General features: G+C 47.8%; 1 protein-coding gene across 3 annotated transcripts in view; it reads left to right on the top strand.

The window, feature by feature from the left end:
* ADCY2 (adenylate cyclase 2) overlaps nt 1–17,781 on the top strand; it is a 411,933-nt gene that overhangs the window by 6,365 nt on the left and 387,787 nt on the right. For all 3 annotated transcript variants that reach the window (XR_016220868.1, XM_051853662.3, XM_051853663.3), the window contains exon 2: nt 15,051–15,248. Coding sequence is in view for 2 of the 3 variants with exons in the window: in XM_051853662.3 (XP_051709622.1) it covers nt 15,051–15,248 (198 nt within the window). In the remaining variant the exon portion in view is untranslated. The remainder of the gene's footprint in view (nt 1–15,050; nt 15,249–17,781) is intronic.

Below are 17,781 nucleotides of genomic sequence, written 5' to 3'. Positions count from 1 at the left end.
CTGGCTACATCTGGTTGGCAGTGTTGGTTGTAGAGTCCAAGCTGGATGTCTGAGCACAACCCCCTGTCTTCCTGGTTGGTGCTGTGCCTTGTACTGACATGGAGAACTGGACTCATTTTCTCCCTCACCAAGTATTTCCACCTGCGAGCTGGGATTGTGATTAGCATCACCCTGGGTGGTGCTCCAGCATTAAGGTCTTCTCTCCGATGCACTGATGGGCTCCCTCACACTGCTGGTTATCTAAGGGGTCTCCCAGTCTGGACCCTGTGGGTAGAGGGTGACAAGGGTGGCACCCTCAGCCTGAAGCCGCTTCCTCCTCCCCTCTGCTTGGCCAGCTGCAGCCTCTCTGGCCAGGCTTATGCAGTGCAGCCCGTGCTGCTCATGCCTGCCTGGCCTGATTTCTTTCTGTGATGGCCTGCAATGCTCGCGCACTACGCGGCATGATTCACCCTCCACCTTACTGGCATCTGAAGTTCGGAATAGTTCCGTGAGTTGGCCTTGTCTCCTTAACTGCTAGTTCCTCCAGGAAGAAACTCTGCCTTCGCTGTGTTAAACGTGGCACTAATCACATTGCTGGTGCTTAATTAACATATGCAGAGTGTACCAGGGTACCCGTAGATCAGTTTTCCTCAACAGCTGCGTTCCCATCATATAACTCACTGGCCAGTAGCTCCAACTTCGTTGATAAACCTGGATCTCAATCCTCTCACTTACTGTTTGTTCCAGACAAGTTAATGTATGTGTCCTTTCTTCTGCGAGTAAAATGAATAAGAGAACAGGCTCCTAGGTCTTGCTGGGAGTTAGGTAAGACAGACCATGCGCACATTCAGCACGTGCCGGGCAAACCAATGGGTGTGTTGGCTGCTGTGGTGTTTGTGCCACAGATGGCTGCTTTGTCAAGGTCTCTTGTAGATAGATTTCAGGCTAAAAACTAGATGAGTACTAGGATTTTTAATTCTGAGTAGGAAAGAGTGCTGGATGTGTTTCTACTTTTGAGGCAAGTGTTGTGCATGTAAGATTGAGCTATTAAAAAACCAGCAGAGACAAGGACAAGCATACCTGGTTTAATTGAAATTCAGATTTTGAAATAGTTTAATATTGGCCAATGCTCAAACTCTTCCAAATGGACACTCCTATAGGCTTTCATTCTTGTCAGTGTTTGTTCGCTTTGGATAGTTTTATGTCAAGTTACCTAGAGTACTAAGGTTGATATTTCCCCTGTGGTTCTGTGATGTCAAGCTAGGAAGTAGCCACACACCTAGTAATTCTGGCTTGCAGCCACCAGGTGCGCTTGGGGGGAGAGCAAAGGATGATGGAGTCATCTCGTGTGTTTGATCCATCTGACAAACTCAGGCCCACACTGCTTCCTCGCTGCCCTCGTTGTGTGAGCACGCAATAAAAACCAGGAAGGAACGAGAGGTTTGGAGGAAGACCTCACTGGCCCAGCTGTTTTGACAAGATTTCAGATAATTCTCTTTACTCCTCCTTTTCATTTTTTTTTATTTGACAGGTAGCATTATAGACAGAGACAGAGAGAAAGGTCTTCCTTCCCTTGGTTCACCCCCAAATGGCCACCATGGCCGGCACTGCACCGATCCGAAGCCAGGAGCCAGGTGCTTCTTCCTGGTCTCCCATGCGGGTGCAGGGCCCCAAGTACTTGGGCCATCCTCCATTGCCTTCCTGGGCCACGGCAGAGAGCTGGACTGGGAGAGGAGCAACCGGGACTAGAACCCGGTGCCTATATGGGATGCCGGCACTGCAGGCAGAGGATTAGCCAAGAGAACCACGGCACCGGCCCTGCTCCTTCTTTTCACTTGGGCTTACTCTTCTATCCCCAGGAGTCAGGCTCAGGTGAGAGTGGTGGACACAATGAGTGTGGGGAGCAAACCGGACTAGACTGAGTTACTGGAATTAAGACTTATTCTATGCATCTGCTCTCCCACAATATGGCGCTGGGAGAGAAGTAAACAGCTTCTGCACAGCTGCCTCCAGTTCAACCAATAAACTGTAGGACTTGCTCCTGATTGGAGAGCAGCGTACTCGGCGTGTGGGCAGCCGAGTTGGGATTGGCGGAGGAGGACTATAAAGGAGGAGAGAGACGGCATGCACCAGGAACATCTAAGGGGAACATCGAGCTGAAGGAACACCCGTGCAGCCCCCCGAGAAAGCCGGCCAGCGGTGTGCTGCTCCCCTGCGGAAGTGGGGAATGTGGCCAGGGGGAACTGCCCTTCCACGGAGGTGGAAGGGATAGTAGCCAACCCGGGAAGAACCAGCAGCAAACCCGGGGAGGGCCGAGCAGACGAAAGAACAGCGCAGGGTCCTGTGTCGTTCCTCCACGAAGAGGGGGAGCGACATAATGGTGCCGTGACTCGGATATGAAGCCTAGGCAGGGTTTAGTGTCGTTCCTCCACGAAGAGGGGGAGTGACAAATGAGAAGAGTTTCAATCCAAAAAAGCATTGTGAATGGCTTTGCTGGTTGGTTTTCTGACTGTTCAGATGTCTGGAATGACAGTGCCAAAGCAGAGAGGCTGGGAGTGTAGACCTGCTGTGGCTATTAGTGATGCACCAGGCATCAGGACGCTCTTGAAAAACTGGCTGCTTCAGCTCTCAATTATTAAGGCAATTAAAATATTTTCAGTGAATAATTTATTGCAGTTGAAACACACAGATAGGGTGTAATAGTTTCATTTCAGGACTTTGAAATTCTCAAGATTCTTTCTCAAGATGGGCACTGTCGTCGAGGAGAATTCTGGGAATAAGTCAAGTTTCTTGGGTCTTGGCCCCATGGAAGGTCAAGGGTGGGGAAAGCAGTAGAGCAGCAGTGTGGGAGCCCTGACTGCAAGGTCTTGGAGTTGGGAATTTTTTTTTTTTTTTTTTATCCGCATCCCTTGCTGTCCCTCCAATGTCATGGCGTCAGGATAGTCCACCTAGGACAAGCCAGAGCTAGAAGTGCCACCCTTTGTTCCTATGTATTTACTGCTAAAACTGCATCGTGTGTGTGTGCATGCTGGTGTATTTAATTGTTTTTTGAAGTTATGTAAGAAATAAAGGGCAACGTAACTAGGATTTCAAGACAGTGGTGATCTTGGACATTATAAAGGAAAGTAAACTTTAGTGCAGTGCTAGAACTAATAAAAGTCATTGATGTTCAATAAAGACATCAGGTGAATGCCGATGGAGCAGAGAGTGAAGACACGTTCACACGGCTCGGACATCTCATGGACCTCGTGTCTAACTCTTCCCTGTCATTGACTTCCAATCAGTTCAAATACGTGGCACCCAGGTCTTCCATGTCTTTTGGAATTGGACTTGAAGTGCTTGATGGCACTAGTCGTTTGGTCCATCTTTGATTCCAAGTCACAATTCTCCTTGATCTGTATCTGGATCACTTTCACATTAAAATGAATAACCATGAATCCAGCCTGAACTAGAAAATCTGCCATAATATTTAAGTATCTTCATGTACAACCTATCCCATTCTCCTGTCTACTCTCAGATGTCAACTTCATATTGAAATTGGGTTTTATCATCTCTTTTTTGATAATTTTATCACATGCACACATGTGTGCACATACATTATATATCTATGTTGATGTAAATGACACACCTGTGTGGCGTGAGGTAGGGATTGAGATCCACTTACGTATTTTTTCCATTGTGGAGAACCCGCTTTTTCTGGCCCAGTTACTCTGTCCCCACATCTGTAATATATTGAAATTCCAGCAGCAGGGATCTAGCAGAGCAGTGAATGCCCGTGTCCCACATCGCAGTGCCTGAAATGCCGCCTCCAGCCCTGACTCCGGCCTCTTGCCGATGCAGACCCGGGAGGCAGTGGGGATGGCTGGCGTGGTTGCGTTCCTGCCGTCCATGTTGGGGGCCGGGACTGAATTTTTGATTCCTGGCTCGGCCTGGCACAGCCTCAGCTGCTGTGGGCATTTGGAAAGTGAACCAGCTCTCTCTCTGTCTCTCAAATAAATAAATCAAAATTTAAATTCCATACGTGAGTTTCTTGGTTTGTTTGTTTATCTGTGTAATACTGCCTCCCCCCAACATAGCAGAATTACTGAAACTTTCAAAGTATTCTTGTTGGGTAAAGCAAGTAAAATCTTTTTATTTTTCAACTCCTTCAGATGTGCCTGATTTATTCTGAACTTTTTATTCTCCATAGGAACTTCACAGCCAACTGCTGTCAGCCTCCATATGAAAACCCTGTTGGGTTTCTGTAGTGTCACGTGGAATCTCTTGATGCCTGGCTGATAGTGAAGTGATATTTTATGATATTAAATTTTTCTATTCCCAACATGGGCCATTGTACCATCAGTTTCTGTACCTCAGGAAAGTTTTAAACATTTCCATTTGCTATACTTGCTGCTCAAGCTAAAAACATTTTGTAGCTTGTTGTGTGCTGCAAGTAGCATTTTTCACATGATGGTTTCCGTTATTTTGTTGCTAGTGCAAAGTCATACAATTGAGTTATAGACGTGGGTCATATATCCATGCACGTTACTAGTCTGTCCCATTATCACAACTAACAACATTGAAGATTCTTTCTGTTGTCCTTATACATAGCCATATTGTCAGCAAACAATGAATTCTATCTCTTCTTTTACTGTTCTAAGACCTTTAATTGTTTTTCTTCTATTATGATGTTGACTAGTAACTGCAGTGTGATAGCAGTAGAACTGGTAATTAAGGGTAACTTTGCCTTCTTCATAATTTGAAAGGGAATTCATTCATAGTTTACCTTTTTAGGATGATATTGGTTGTAGGTTTTTGTGGGTATCCTCTGAAATTCCCTGTTATTCTGATTTTTTTAAAGATTTATTTATTTGAAGGGCAGAGTTACAGAGACACAGAAGCGGTGGGGGGGGGGGTCTTCCATCTACGGGTTCACTCCCCAGGTGCTCGCAACGGCTGGAGCCGTGCCAATCCAAAGCCAGGAGCCAGGAACCACCTCCGGGTCTCCCATGCAGGTGCAGGGGCCCAAAAACTTGGGCCTTCTTCCACTGTTTTATCAGGCCATAGCAGAGAGTTGGCTCTGAAGTGGAGCAGCCAGAACTTGAACTGACGCCCGCATGGGATGCCAGCACTGCAGGCAGCGGCTTAACCCACCACGCCACGGCGCCAGCCCCTTTATTCTGATTTACAAACAAATTTAAAAGAGTTGGATATGGAATTTTACCAAACTGAGATGATCATGTGCATTTTTTTAAAATCTGTTGATGTAACAGATAATGATGACACATTTTCTAATATGAAACAATTTTAATATTCTCGAGCCAAACTCAGTTTTCTTGCTACTGCTGTCTCTTACAAAATGTTGAAATGGTGTGATAACATCTTGTTTGAGAGTTTTACAACTAGGTTCTTTGGTGAAATGAGTGTGGAATATTCCTTTAACAAACTGGAATTTTTAAAAGTTAAACTTTTGCTAGTCTTATAACATAGGCCAGGGAGTGTGCCTTCTTTTTTGATTTCTGACAAAGTTTTTAACTAGTTTGGAAAGAGTTGATGGGATTTGCCTGGAAGGACACATGAGCTTGTTGCTTTCTCTGTAGGGAGATTCAAAAACTTCTGGTAGCGCGTATGTTCAATAGTATCAGGACTTTTTATTATTTCTCGTTTTGTTTCTTGAGTCAGTTTCAGGAAGAACTTTTTCTGGGAACTTTTACATTTCATCCAAATCTTCACATTTATTGCCATGCATTTGATAACACTGTTCTCACTTTTGAAAAAGATGGATTTATGTATTTGAAAGAATCGTGGAGAAAGGGAGAGAGAGAGAGAGAGAGAAAGAGAAAGAGAAAGAAAAAGAAAGATTGATGGATCTTCCAATTGCTGGTCCACTCCCCAAATGGCTGCAGTGGCTGGGGCTGGGCCAGGCTGAAGCAGGCAGCTAGGAACTCCGTCCAGGTCTCCCATGTAGGTGGCAGGGGTCCAATTACTTAGGCCAGTTTCTGCTGCTTTCCCAGGTGCATTAGCAGGGAGCTGGATCAGAAGTGGAGGAGCTGGGATTAGAATTGGTAATGGGAAGCCAGAATGGCAGGTGGCAGCTTAACCAGCTGTGCCACTGTGCCAGCCCCCAGAGGTCTGTTTTAGCATTTTCAAGAACCACACTTTCTCCTATCCTGTTATATATATTACTGACTTCTACCTACATCTTTTTTATGTTCTGTTATTCTAGGCAGAACATACTAGATGATGCTATAGAAACAAAAAGCCCAAAATCTTGGTGGTTTTAACTCAACAAAGGTTCATATTTTTGCTCAAACTCTACAGTAGATGTAACTTTTACCTCAGGGATTCTCTCAGTGGTCACCCAGAATTCAGAAAGAGTAAGGTTATGATAGAACATACAGGGGAGGTGATGGAAAAACAAAAGTAAATTAAATTTTTTTTTGCTGCAAAAAATTTGAAATCAAGCCATAGATTTCTTTTTTTTTTTTTTTTAATTTTTTGACAGGCAGAGTGGACAGTGAGAGAGAGAGAGAGAGAGAGAAAGGTCTTCCTTTACCGTTGGTTCACCCTCCAATGGCCGCCGCGGCCAGCGCACCGCGCTGATCTGGAGCCAGGTGCTTCTCCTGATCTCCCATGGGGTGCAGGGCCCAAGGGCTTGGGCCATCCTCCACTGCCCTCCCTGGCCACAGAAGAGAGCTGGCCTGGAAGAGGGGCAACCGGGACAGAATCCAGTGCCCCGACCAGGACTAGAACCCGGTGTGCCGGCGCCGCAAGGTGGAGGATTAGCCTAGTGAGCCGCGGCACCGGCCTAGCCGTAGATTTCTTAAAATATAATATTATGAATTTTCTGTCAATTTTTAGAAGGTATCTTGCATTTTCTTTTCAATAGTTGCACCAGGGAAGAAAAGAACGCTTTGCTGTCTCATTGTTGGCTATTAGCATGCAACACACTGAAGTGACACCTTCTTTTCATTCCTTTTTCATTGCTCAAAGTAAGTTTTGTAGTTATTTTTTGTTGCATGAAAAAATGCAAAAAACGTAGTGACACTCAGCCACAGCATCGTGTTTCCCCCTGAATCCGCACTTTGGGCAGGGGTGGCAGGGCCCATCTCTGCTCCGTGTGTCGGCTGGGATGGCCAGAAGGCCAGGCTGACCTTGCTTCAGACCAGTGTCGGCTGGGGTGGCCTGCAGACCAGGGCCGGCCTTGCTTCAGGCCAGTGTCGGCTGGGGTGGCCTGCAGACCAGGGCCGGCCTTGCTTCAGGCCAGTGTCGGCTGGGGTGGCCTGCAGACCAGGGCCGGCCTTGCTTCAGGCCTGCTTGCTTGCCTTTCTGGTGGTCCCTGCTGGCTAGCAGCTGAGACCCAGCGGGGGCCTTGGCTGGAACACGCCCACGTGGTCTCACCGCTCGATTATCGGGCTTCCTCACAGTGCGGTGGCTGGGTTCCAGGACTGATCCTCCTACCAGAGCAGGGTGGACGTCACCACATTCTTACGGCCCTGGGTCTGATGGCAGAGGACACTGGTTCCACCGTTCCCTGTTGGTTGAGGCATCGCAAAGACCCACCAGCTCCAGTGGAAGCGGACACAGAGCCTTACCGCATGAGAAGAGTGTCTCCCAAGGTGGTTGGGAAGCCGTGTGGCCTCGTGTGTGGAAGACACTATTTGCTTCTCAGCCTTCCATGGCCACATCAGACTTCCGTGTGCCTGCAGGAGGGTGTATCCTCCAGCTATGCCGTCTAGCAAACCAAATCTTCACAGGTTGTAGCGCTACTCTGGTGTAGCTCTGTGGCCCAGCTCTGTTTCCTCTGATCTAAGTCTATCTCTGCTGCTCTATCTCAGGTTTCTGTGGTTAGCTAGCAGGTTAGTTAGCAGGCACCTGTGGCCAGCGGGCAGGTTGTCAGCCGTGGGTGCTGGAAGGGGTGACGGTCCCTGGGCATCGTGTGTCCTTTTACTCATAGGCCAGCCTGGGCCTCTCTGCATGGAGTCAGAAGGTTTGAAGAGCAGCCAGGAAAATGGCGAGTGTCGATATGCAGCATTCTCAAGTCTTTGCTGACCTTAGCTTGGCAGAGTCGCACGGCCAGGGCCAGGCTCCGTGTGAGGGGATTACACTGGGGCACACATGTAGGGGAGGGACCTGCCGCAGCCAAGTTTGCTGACAAAGTCGTAACAGAGAGGTGAACTAATGTCAGTCCTAACCACTACCACGGTCCAGTCTGGTCACCAGCTATTCAGTTTACTCCCATGTTAAGAAAATGAACCTACCGCCCTCTCAGCAGACAGCCTCTGAATGCCAGCCACTATGGCAGCTCCTTCTCGACCTTGGGTCTCTGAGTGTTTGTTCAAAGGGAAGAAAGGCGTCATTTATGCTTCAGGCCAGGATGTAGCTCCTCTTGGGCTGTAGACCTTTGGATTCCAGAGACTTGCTCACGACTGTCCACCCAGCTGCCTCGTACACAGAGGCAAACAGTGACAACCCTTTCATTTTCCCAGGGGAAGGTGATACACGCAGGTCTCTGGGCAGGCAGTGTGAGGGTCCCTGGCCCTGAGCTGGGGGTTGCTTCTTCATCAGCCACAGAAGTTTGTCCTGGAGATAGGAAGGCGTCCCCTTGACCCTTGTTTTCTGTAGCTTCTGTCTTCCCTCTGGGAGGTTCTTGTCTCGACCACGTCCAAATGCAGTGCTGGGGATATTTATTCTCTTTGTGCACGATGAGCAGCGTTCTCAGTCTGTTTCCTGTTGTAGGTGGACAAAACCAGTTTAAGTCTGGAGCACCCATCACTCGGGTTGGGGTTTCTCTGCACACTCAAATCTCTCAAACTTCTTACCTGTTTCATTTCAGTAGTGTCCGTGGTCAGAGCCAGAGTTCTTTCTTGAGACAAACTTCCTGGATTTGCTGTATTTCTCTGCCTTCGCATCTCCTGTTCCTCTTTATTTTATTTTATTTTATTTTATTTTATTTTATTTTTTTCTTTTTAGCCTGTATGGGAAATGTACCTTCTTGGTTGCTGTTTTTCCTATGCCATTTTGTTCAATGGAAAGGACCAGATCCTAATAGGAACTTGACCAGGAGTTATTTTTATCCATTCAGTTTCAACAGTGGGTTGCCTATGGGCCCCCAAACCCTGTAGCAGGGGGCATCTCAGAACACATGGGGACTCTGGCCCGTGGCCAGTGTCCAGTCCCTCCTGCAGTGTGGGAATGAGGCAACTGTCGCCATCACTGAGAGTCTTCCTGAAGCGTGGGTGCGGGTGGCAGGTGGGAGCGCTCAAGGAAGTCCATGGAGACAAACCCGGCTGTCAGACAGAGGGCGGCCAAGGTGGGGGAGCCCAGCTCCACATCTGTTCAGCAGAGCCGGGAACAGGAGCGGCGAGTGGAGCAGGGGAGACCCAGGACGGATGGCGCGCTCCTGGCCCTTTGTGAGAGCCCTGAGTTGTCCCTGACTGCCAGGACTTCTCCAGAGTCTTCCACAGAGCCTTCCTTCCTTCAGCACTGAACAGGCACCGTAGGAGGAAGGGGTCCTGGGAAGGGTGACGCTGGCAAAGCCGAATCAACACCAGAACTGCGCACGCCACAGAGTTGATGTGGCCTGCTTGCATTATGAACACTCATGCTGTGGCTTCTTTATTGGCCAAAGGATCTTTAAAATTGTGCTTTTTGTCATATGGATATATGGTTATTTTTAATTTGTTTTTGTTTAAAATTTCTAATTTAAGCTCTATTGCACATGTTCTTTGAAATTTTTTGCAACTTGCCAATATATGATTTTTTAAACAAGATTTATTTATTTATTTGGGAAGCAGAGTTAGAGAGAGAGAGAGAGAGAGAGAGATTGATCCGGTTCACTCCCCAAATGGCCATAAAGGCTGGAGCAGGGCTGGTCCGAAGCCAGAAGCCAGGAGCTTCTTCCAGGTCTCCCACGTGGGGGCCTAGAAACTTGCTCCATGCTCCACAGCTCTCCTGGGCATATTAGCAGGGAACTGGGTCCAAAGTGCAGCAGCTGGGACTCTAACCAGCGCCCATGTGGGATGCTGGCACTGCAGACAGCAGCTTAACACCACAGCACCAGCCCTGGATACATGATTTTTATAAATATTTCTTGTGCACTAGAGAAGGTACTGTTCTCCTTGCTGGTAAGACGTGGAATTGTGCCAAGCTTGCTAACTACGATAGTCACATCTTTCTCATCTATTTATTTGTTTTCCTTTCTGTTTCCTTTGCTTGGCCTATCAGTACCTACATAGAGGTCCTGAGATCTTCCACTTCTGATCCATTAATTTACTTTTCCCTCTGATTGTGTCCATTTTTGCTTTTTGCACTTTGAGGCTGTTGTGGTAGCTTTATAAATGTTTTATTATAATTGCCTCTGTATTCCTTTTTTTCCCAGTAAAAAGGGAATATAAAGAGATTTATGGATATGAAACATTTCTCTTTATATATGCAAAGGTATACCTCTGCATACAGAGCTGTGTCGAGGGTATGCCATAGCTAAAGATGGGCTCATTTTCCCAACGATGCTGTCACTTTGTGGTGCACCTGTGACATATGAAGCACCCAGCAGCAGAAGTCAGTATCGTGTGTGTGTGAGGACGTTGGCCTAGGGTCCCTCAGCTTCTCACCCGAGCTACGCAGCAGGGAGTCATGCCTTCATTCTGTGCCACCTCTGTGTGCTTTGTTAAAATATCTTTTTATTCAACAGAGAAGCACTGTGTGTTCTTTATCACATCAGTGAAAAATAATAATTTTTAAGAAAAAATGCACATGGAAAAGAAGGAAAATGCAGATAAACTGGTGTCCTGTGGAAGAGGTTTTGAGAAACAAAGGAATTGTCACATCATAAATAAAAGTGATGGGTATTTAATAGGCATAGCAATTAGACGGTGTCCAAAATTACCAGAAAATGCATGAAAACTAAAAGGATAAAATAGCTGAAGAGGGTAGTAGGGACCCATTATCATTACAATAGTTGATGCTGCGATGCTAAAAATCTGCTTTTAAAAAGGCATTTTAGCGCATTTAATTTACTATGCATTATATACCATTATTTTCCCCTTTAAAGGCATTTTAGTGCCAGGAAGGGCATTTTAGTACATGTTATCTACCTGGCATCATATGGTAACTTTTTTCCCACAAAGGGAGAGGGTTGGAATGTATTAAAATACCTAATTTAGATTGACAATGCTTTTGATGTTTAGTTTGCTTATTTTAAGCGACTGTTTTGTTCTCTGAAATTTGGAAACAACTCAGAATAAAACCACCACAGGAATAGCTTTTGTGGCATCAGCACCGGGACCGGCTCAGAGGGAGGAGAGCTGAGTGACCCTGGTTCCGGGGGAGGAGAGCCCTGTGCTCCCTGTGTCCGTTACTGAGCCTTGGGAAAACATGGTGCCAGCAGGGAGGCCAGGGGAGGAAGTGGTTCCTCAGCTCACGAGGTCTTCAGTGAGTACGTTGCTGTTCTCCTTGAAGCTGTTACAAGAGACTCACTGGTGCTGAAGTCTGTGTGGAACTTGATCAGAGGCAGCTGCAGGCTCTGTTCAAGATTACTGTCTCCTGAAGAGTCCCTGTTTCCCAAAGGGCCTGGCTTAGGGGCACCGCCCCCTGGAGCAGCTGGCTGCCTCACCATCACCCCCAAGCCTGGGGGCCCTGTTGGACCCTGCACTCTTCCTCAGCTGTACAGGATCCCCCAGGGAATCCTGCCACCTAGGATCCCACTGGAGGGGCTTTCATAGGCTCCTTCCTCCCTGAAGATATTCTGCAACTTAGAGTTTGCAATAAAGACATGTTCTCTTTGGCCCTGAAAGCTTATGTTTGCTTTGTTGTCATTTTAAAAGAAATGAAAGCATTTTTTGTGGTTCCCTGGGAGGGTTGTGGATCCCAGGGACTGTGCCCACTGTGACTAATGGAGAAGCTGCCTGCAGCCCAGGCAGATTGCCTCTCCGTGACCTGATCTGAGAATTGAAAGACATTCCAATATTTAAAACCCAAAGCAAGCTCGTTTCATTTGCTGTATCCAGCAAGATAATACACTGGGCCTTTGTCTATTATAGATCCATCTTTTTATTTGATTTTTAATTTGAGAGCATAGAGTGTGTTTGAGAGAGAGAGTTCCTCTCCTCTGCTTTACTCCCCAAATGCCTGCTGGGCCAGGTCAAAGCCAGGAGCTTAGCTGGGTCTCCCATGTGGGTGGCAGGCACCCCAATACTTGAGCCATCCCTGCTGCCTCCCAGGGCTTGCATTAGCAGGAAGCTGGAGTTATCAGCAGTGATGGGACTCGAACCCAGGCACTTGGATAGTGGATGTGGGGGTCCCAAGCTGGGTCTTAACTGCCACACTGAACACCCTCTCCAGATCGGTGTTTTCAAACAGGGGATGCAGCAGAAGCTCACAGCATCATTCGCTTTGTCTCCTGCCTCCTGGAAGGGCCGTGCCACCCTCTTTCTGTACCTGTAGTGACTTCTTTCCCATTGCAGTCTAGCACATGATCACACCCATGTCCAGTCTCCCTGGAGAAACAGGAACCGGCAAAGTCAATAATTGCTCCTCCACTGGGTTAGTGAAGGGCATGAACAGTCACCCTGGCGAAACAACGTCCCTGGTTACTGGGATGAGTTTTCCACCCTCAGCTCAAGTACTGCACTGGGGGACGTTGATCATACAATCCGTTTTCATGGCGCCATGCGTGTATGGTGAATTCCTCAGGTGGCTGCTGTCCTGCCTCACATGGACATCCGCTCATGGTTCTTAGTGCAAGGAGCACTTGTGGGCTGCTGGGGACCTAATGCCCATGGTGATGACACAACACGCGGCTGAGGGGCAGAATAACAACTTGCGCTTGTCATCGTGGACAGAAATAGCAATGGAGGGAGGGACGGAGGCCTCTGAGCCTCCTGTTTGCTGCCGGTTCTGGGCCCCTGGGTGAGGGTGTGGCCCCAGGCTATGTGCCTCATCAGTGCCACAGCACGTGGCGGCCCTCCCCCATGCCTCGGCTCTCCCAGCCACGGAGTGGTGCTAATGCTGGCGTCCCGGGTGAAAGATGTTTCAATAAGTGAGGTTTCTTAGCACAGAAAATCGCACTTCCTAGCATTTGCTGCTTTTGTGCGTGTCTTCCCAGGGGTCATTTAGTGCACATGCAGTTGTGACGGGAAGGGAAATGAAGTCATCTGAGGGGTGGTCTGGATCTCCGCTCTTTCCCAACGATGGTAGCCTGGACGCCACGTGGTTGTGGGCTGAGCTGCTCAGCTTCCCATCTCCCTTTGTGCTTCTTTCCTCGGTAGTTGTGTGCAGCTGTTTCTGGCATGAAGTCAGGGCTGCTGATGGAACAGAGTGGACTCTATGCCCAGCAGGAAGGGTCAGGGGTCACCAGATTCTAGAATTTGGAAGACAGCTGCTCCTCAAGTCCCAGATTTATTCTGAAATGTCAGTTGGAGTTTTTAGTGTCCTGGGAACTGGGTTTTTCAATTTAGCCTCTATGAATGTTTCAGTAACTGCACATACATAGGTGAGGGTTGAAGGCCTTATCACACCGCACTGTGTCTCACTGTGCTCACAGCAAGTTTCCAGCAAAGGACTTGCACTAGCTACAGACTCAATCCATGCTTCCCCTTACCACACCCCCGACCCCTTTTCTTTGAAATGCAGTGAGACAGAAATAGAGACAGAGACAGAGGGATGATCTATTCCCTGGTTCACTCCCCAAATGCCTCCAACAGTCAGAGGTGAACCAAACTGAAGCCAGGAGCCCAGACTTAATCCCTGTCTCCCATGTAAGAAACAGAGAACCAAATACTTGAGTTATCCACTGCCTCCCAGGGTGCACATTGGCAAGAAGCTAGAATCGGGAGAACTGATACTTGGGCCCAGACACCCTGCTATGGAATGTGGGTATTCCAAGTAGTGTCTTCTTTTTTTTTTAAGATTTATTTTATTTATTTGAAAGAGTTACAGAGCGAGGTAGAGACAGAGAGAGAGGTCTTCCATCTGCTGGTTCACTCCCCAGATGGCCACAACGGCTGGAGCTGTGCTGATCTGGAGCCAGGAGCCAGGAGCTTCTTGCAGGTCTCCCCGGCAGGTGCAGGGGCCCAAGGACTTGGGCCATCTTCTACTGCTTTCCCAGGCCATAGCAGAGAGCTGGATCAGAAGTGGAGCAGCCAGGACTCGAACCGGCACCCACATGGGATGCCGGCGTTTCAGGCCAGGGCGTTAACCCCGCTGTGCTACAGCGCTGCCACCCCTTCCCCCTGTAGTGTCTTAAGTGCTTGCAATTGTCAACCAACACCTCCCCCAGCTCTGCCCGTAACCTGTGCTTCTGTGGTCAAAGGAGATGTGCTGTCCAATGCTTGGTGCTGAAATTGTACAAACTGAAAGCAGGTGCCTTTTTTTGTGGCTAGAAAGAGAGAAATAGAAAGTGAGTGTTAGCATGCAAAAATGAATTCAGAAAAGTGCATTAGCAGGAGGCTGAATGTAAATGCTTATTTTCTCTTTGCTGTTGGAGCCCTGGAGAGGTGGGGGAGGCAAAAAAGCAAACACGGCAAGCTCTCCTGAGCACTTCCCTCTCCTCATCTTCTATATTTAGCATTTTCCAACCCTTTTCTATTAACCTCTGATTCCATTAAAATATTAATGGCCATGCATTAAAATTAAAGCTCGTCACTTCAGAGTTTGAAAAACGTATTTTTTCACGAACTGTTTCAAACCCATTAGGAGGGCTTGATTTCCTAGGCCAGCATACTTGGGATCCTCTGATACAGTCTGGGAAGGTGGTTGTCTTACCTTCCAGCGTGACTGTCTTGCCTCTGCTTTGCTTGGGTTCACTTCTGAGTGAGATACATTTCTCCATGGGTCAGGACAAATGCAAATACAACGGTGAAGTGCTTTGCCTCATTGAAGTAGCCAATGTGGGATTATCCCCGCCGAAAAGAAAATCATAGTTAAGTATGAAGATACATTTTTAAAAGTTGTAACTGTTTGACTTTTGAAATAGTTCTTAAACCTGAGATCTTTTGACATTGTTGAGTGGTGGTGACATTGTAAGAACTAAGGCACTGGTCTCCCAGTGTGTGTTGGTTCTAACTTCTCAATGTTTTCCTTCCTCTCCTTAGGAAGTGGAGGACCATGTGGCATTTTTAATCACAGTCCCCACCGCCCTGGCGATTTTCTTTGCCATATTCATCCTGGTGTGCGTTGAGGCCGTGTTTAAGAAGCTGCTCCGCCTCTTCTCCTTGGTGATATGGATCTGCCTGGTGGCCATGGGGTTCCTGTTCATGTGCTTTGGAGGCACTGTCTCTCCCTGGGACCAGGTAAGGAGTGTATACTTTTTTTTTTTACTATTTCCTTCCTGTGCTGTGATTTGTGACATACTTCATTCTGTAAACTTGGCCCTAACCTGTAAACAGGAGACCTATAACTGGGGGAAAAAAATCTTTCTTCAAACAAGTGTATATTTTTAACTTTATTTTAATTGGCAGAAATAATTTGTATATATTTGTGATGTATTGGTGTGTGTCTACATTGTAGAAGGATTAAATCAAGCTAATGTGTCCAACACCTCAACTGCGTATCATTTCTTTTGGCGAGAACATTTACAATATACCCCTAGCAGTTTTGAAGTATACAATCCATTATTATTAACTACGGCCTGCATGCTATGGAACAGATGTCTCAAACTGCCATGTTGGTGGTGCCTCAGTACCCAAAGGTCAGCCCTGCTGGCAGCCAGAGCCCTGACCTGGGCCTCGTGTTGCCGCTCGTTTGGAGAAATGACTCCTGCTCCCAATCCCGCACTGCAGTCTTGGTGGCTGTTGTGTCTCACAAGTGCCCTCTAGGTTTCCTGTTCCTGCAGAATCATTCTGGGAGCTGAGTCTTAACCATGTTCTTCTCTCCAAGCGCTGGTTGTCACCCTTGAATTTGTGTTCAGTTACGAGAATCTTTCTGCTGCTAGAAACAGACTCTGGGTGACACGGATTTTCTATCCTCATGATCGCATCCCATCAAGAGGATTGCTTCATATACCTGTTGAGAGCCTCTTGCTTTCCTTTGCAGCTGGTGAGGCTACCAGCTTAGAAAATGCCCCATCACAGCGTTAGGAGAGCGTGGTCTAACAGACGCGTCTGTCTCTCTTGGTGCTGCCACTTGCGTGTTTCCTCTTTGTCTGCCTGTGTGACAGCTGATTGAAGGCATAGGTGTGGACTGGAGATTGGCATCCATGAGCTCTTAGCTTAGAGCTTGTTACTGAAGCAATCAGATTGTGTGACTGTCCAGGGACAGCGTGGATTGGCCATGGGAGCCACCTGCAGGGCTGGCAAACACACCAAGACCCAGGGATGTGAGAGGAGCAGGATGAAGAACTGGGCAGGCAGATCCACTGTGGAGAGACCAGAGCGGGGGGAGAATTGAGAGGCCAGCGGGGAAGTGAGGAGCAGATAGAAGGCTCATGTGCCAAGCCCAGGGTCGGAATGTTATCTATGCCAACAGCTGGGACAAGTTCTGGCTGGGTGCCAAGGTGAGCTTTCCAGCGTGGCCCATCAGTAAGTGCTTGCCTGACCTCAGCTGAACCTCAGTTTGTTCCGGAGAAGGCGAGGGCTGGGCTGAGTGAACACAACTCATTCTGGCCCCAAAATGGCACCGTTGTACTGGGTGGGCTTCGGCCTTCCCCCACACGCCCCCTTGCTCCGGCCAGCCCCTGCCTGGTCGCAGCTGCTGGGTCTGTTCTTCACCCCGAGCTCCTGTCTTCCACAACTGTCTGCAATACACGGGAGCCCGAGTACCCTCCTGCCTTCATGCTCGTTCACAGGCAGCATAAACAGAGCCGTCACAGCTGCTCCGTGGTGCGGACCTACGAGTCGCTTGTGGCTCTGATGCACCCCGTTTTCATGTCACAGCTCTGTAGGGAGCCTTGCTCTCTGGAAGGACGAATACCTCTGTCTGATCTCTGTTTACCTTTTGCTCAGTCTTATTTGCTTGCTTTTCAATGTTACAGAATCAATTTGTCATTTTCAATGAAAAGTCCATTTTGATCTGGGCTTAATTTATATTGAATCTCTGAACTTTTGCTTTGAAAGATAAAGCACAGGAATTAATAAAAAAATGTTATAGAACACGTGTTGATAACCCAGTTCTTGAGACTCTGCCACCTTCAAGGGAGACCTAGATTGAGTTCCTGCTTCTGGCTTCAGCCTCAGTTCCAGCTGTCGATGGGAGATCTCTTTCTTTTTCTCTTTCTCTTCTTGTACCTTTCAAATAAATAAAAATAATTAAAATTTCTTTTAAAATTCCAAAGCATTTTAAAATTTGTGTTGGGTCTTTCCATCTAATGAAAATGACCTAGTTCATCCAGATAAGGACCTCCTGTGTGTCTAGAATCTTCTTCCAGAGGTTACATGTCTTTCTCAGAACAGCTTTCCCTGACTCTAACAGGCAGCATCCATCAGCCTCCTTCGGTTTTCCCATCGCACCATGGGGACTTCCAGCACCTCCAGTGATGTCACACTGCCCTCTCTGTTTACCGATTGTCTCCCTTTCTAGTGTTATATCCTCACACTCAGGAGAAGCTGCCCACCAGGATGTAGCCAATAACTGCTTGTTTGATGAGTTTGTTAATGGATGGCCGAATCACTCAGCTTTTGACCTGTTCAACAAAACACCAGGCATAGACTACTTACGAAGGGGTTAGCTCACAGTTTTGGAGTTTCCAAGTGCAGACTGCATGGTGTGGGCTTGGGAATTGCTGTCCCTTGGCCACATCACCCTGTGCTGTGGATAGCAGCACGGGGCCAGTAGCCAGGAGCAGAGAGGGGAGTGACCAGGCTCATGCTTTGATAAATCCCTCTCTGA

The sequence above is a fragment of the Oryctolagus cuniculus genome, chromosome 14, assembly GCF_051225735.1.
Source record: "Oryctolagus cuniculus isolate XC-2025 breed Fujian yellow rabbit chromosome 14, ASM5122573v1, whole genome shotgun sequence".
In the NCBI taxonomy this organism is placed as follows: Eukaryota; Metazoa; Chordata; class Mammalia; order Lagomorpha; family Leporidae; genus Oryctolagus; species Oryctolagus cuniculus.
The sequence above is the reverse complement of the archived record's forward strand: the minus strand, read 5'-3'. Positions and strand labels throughout refer to the sequence as shown.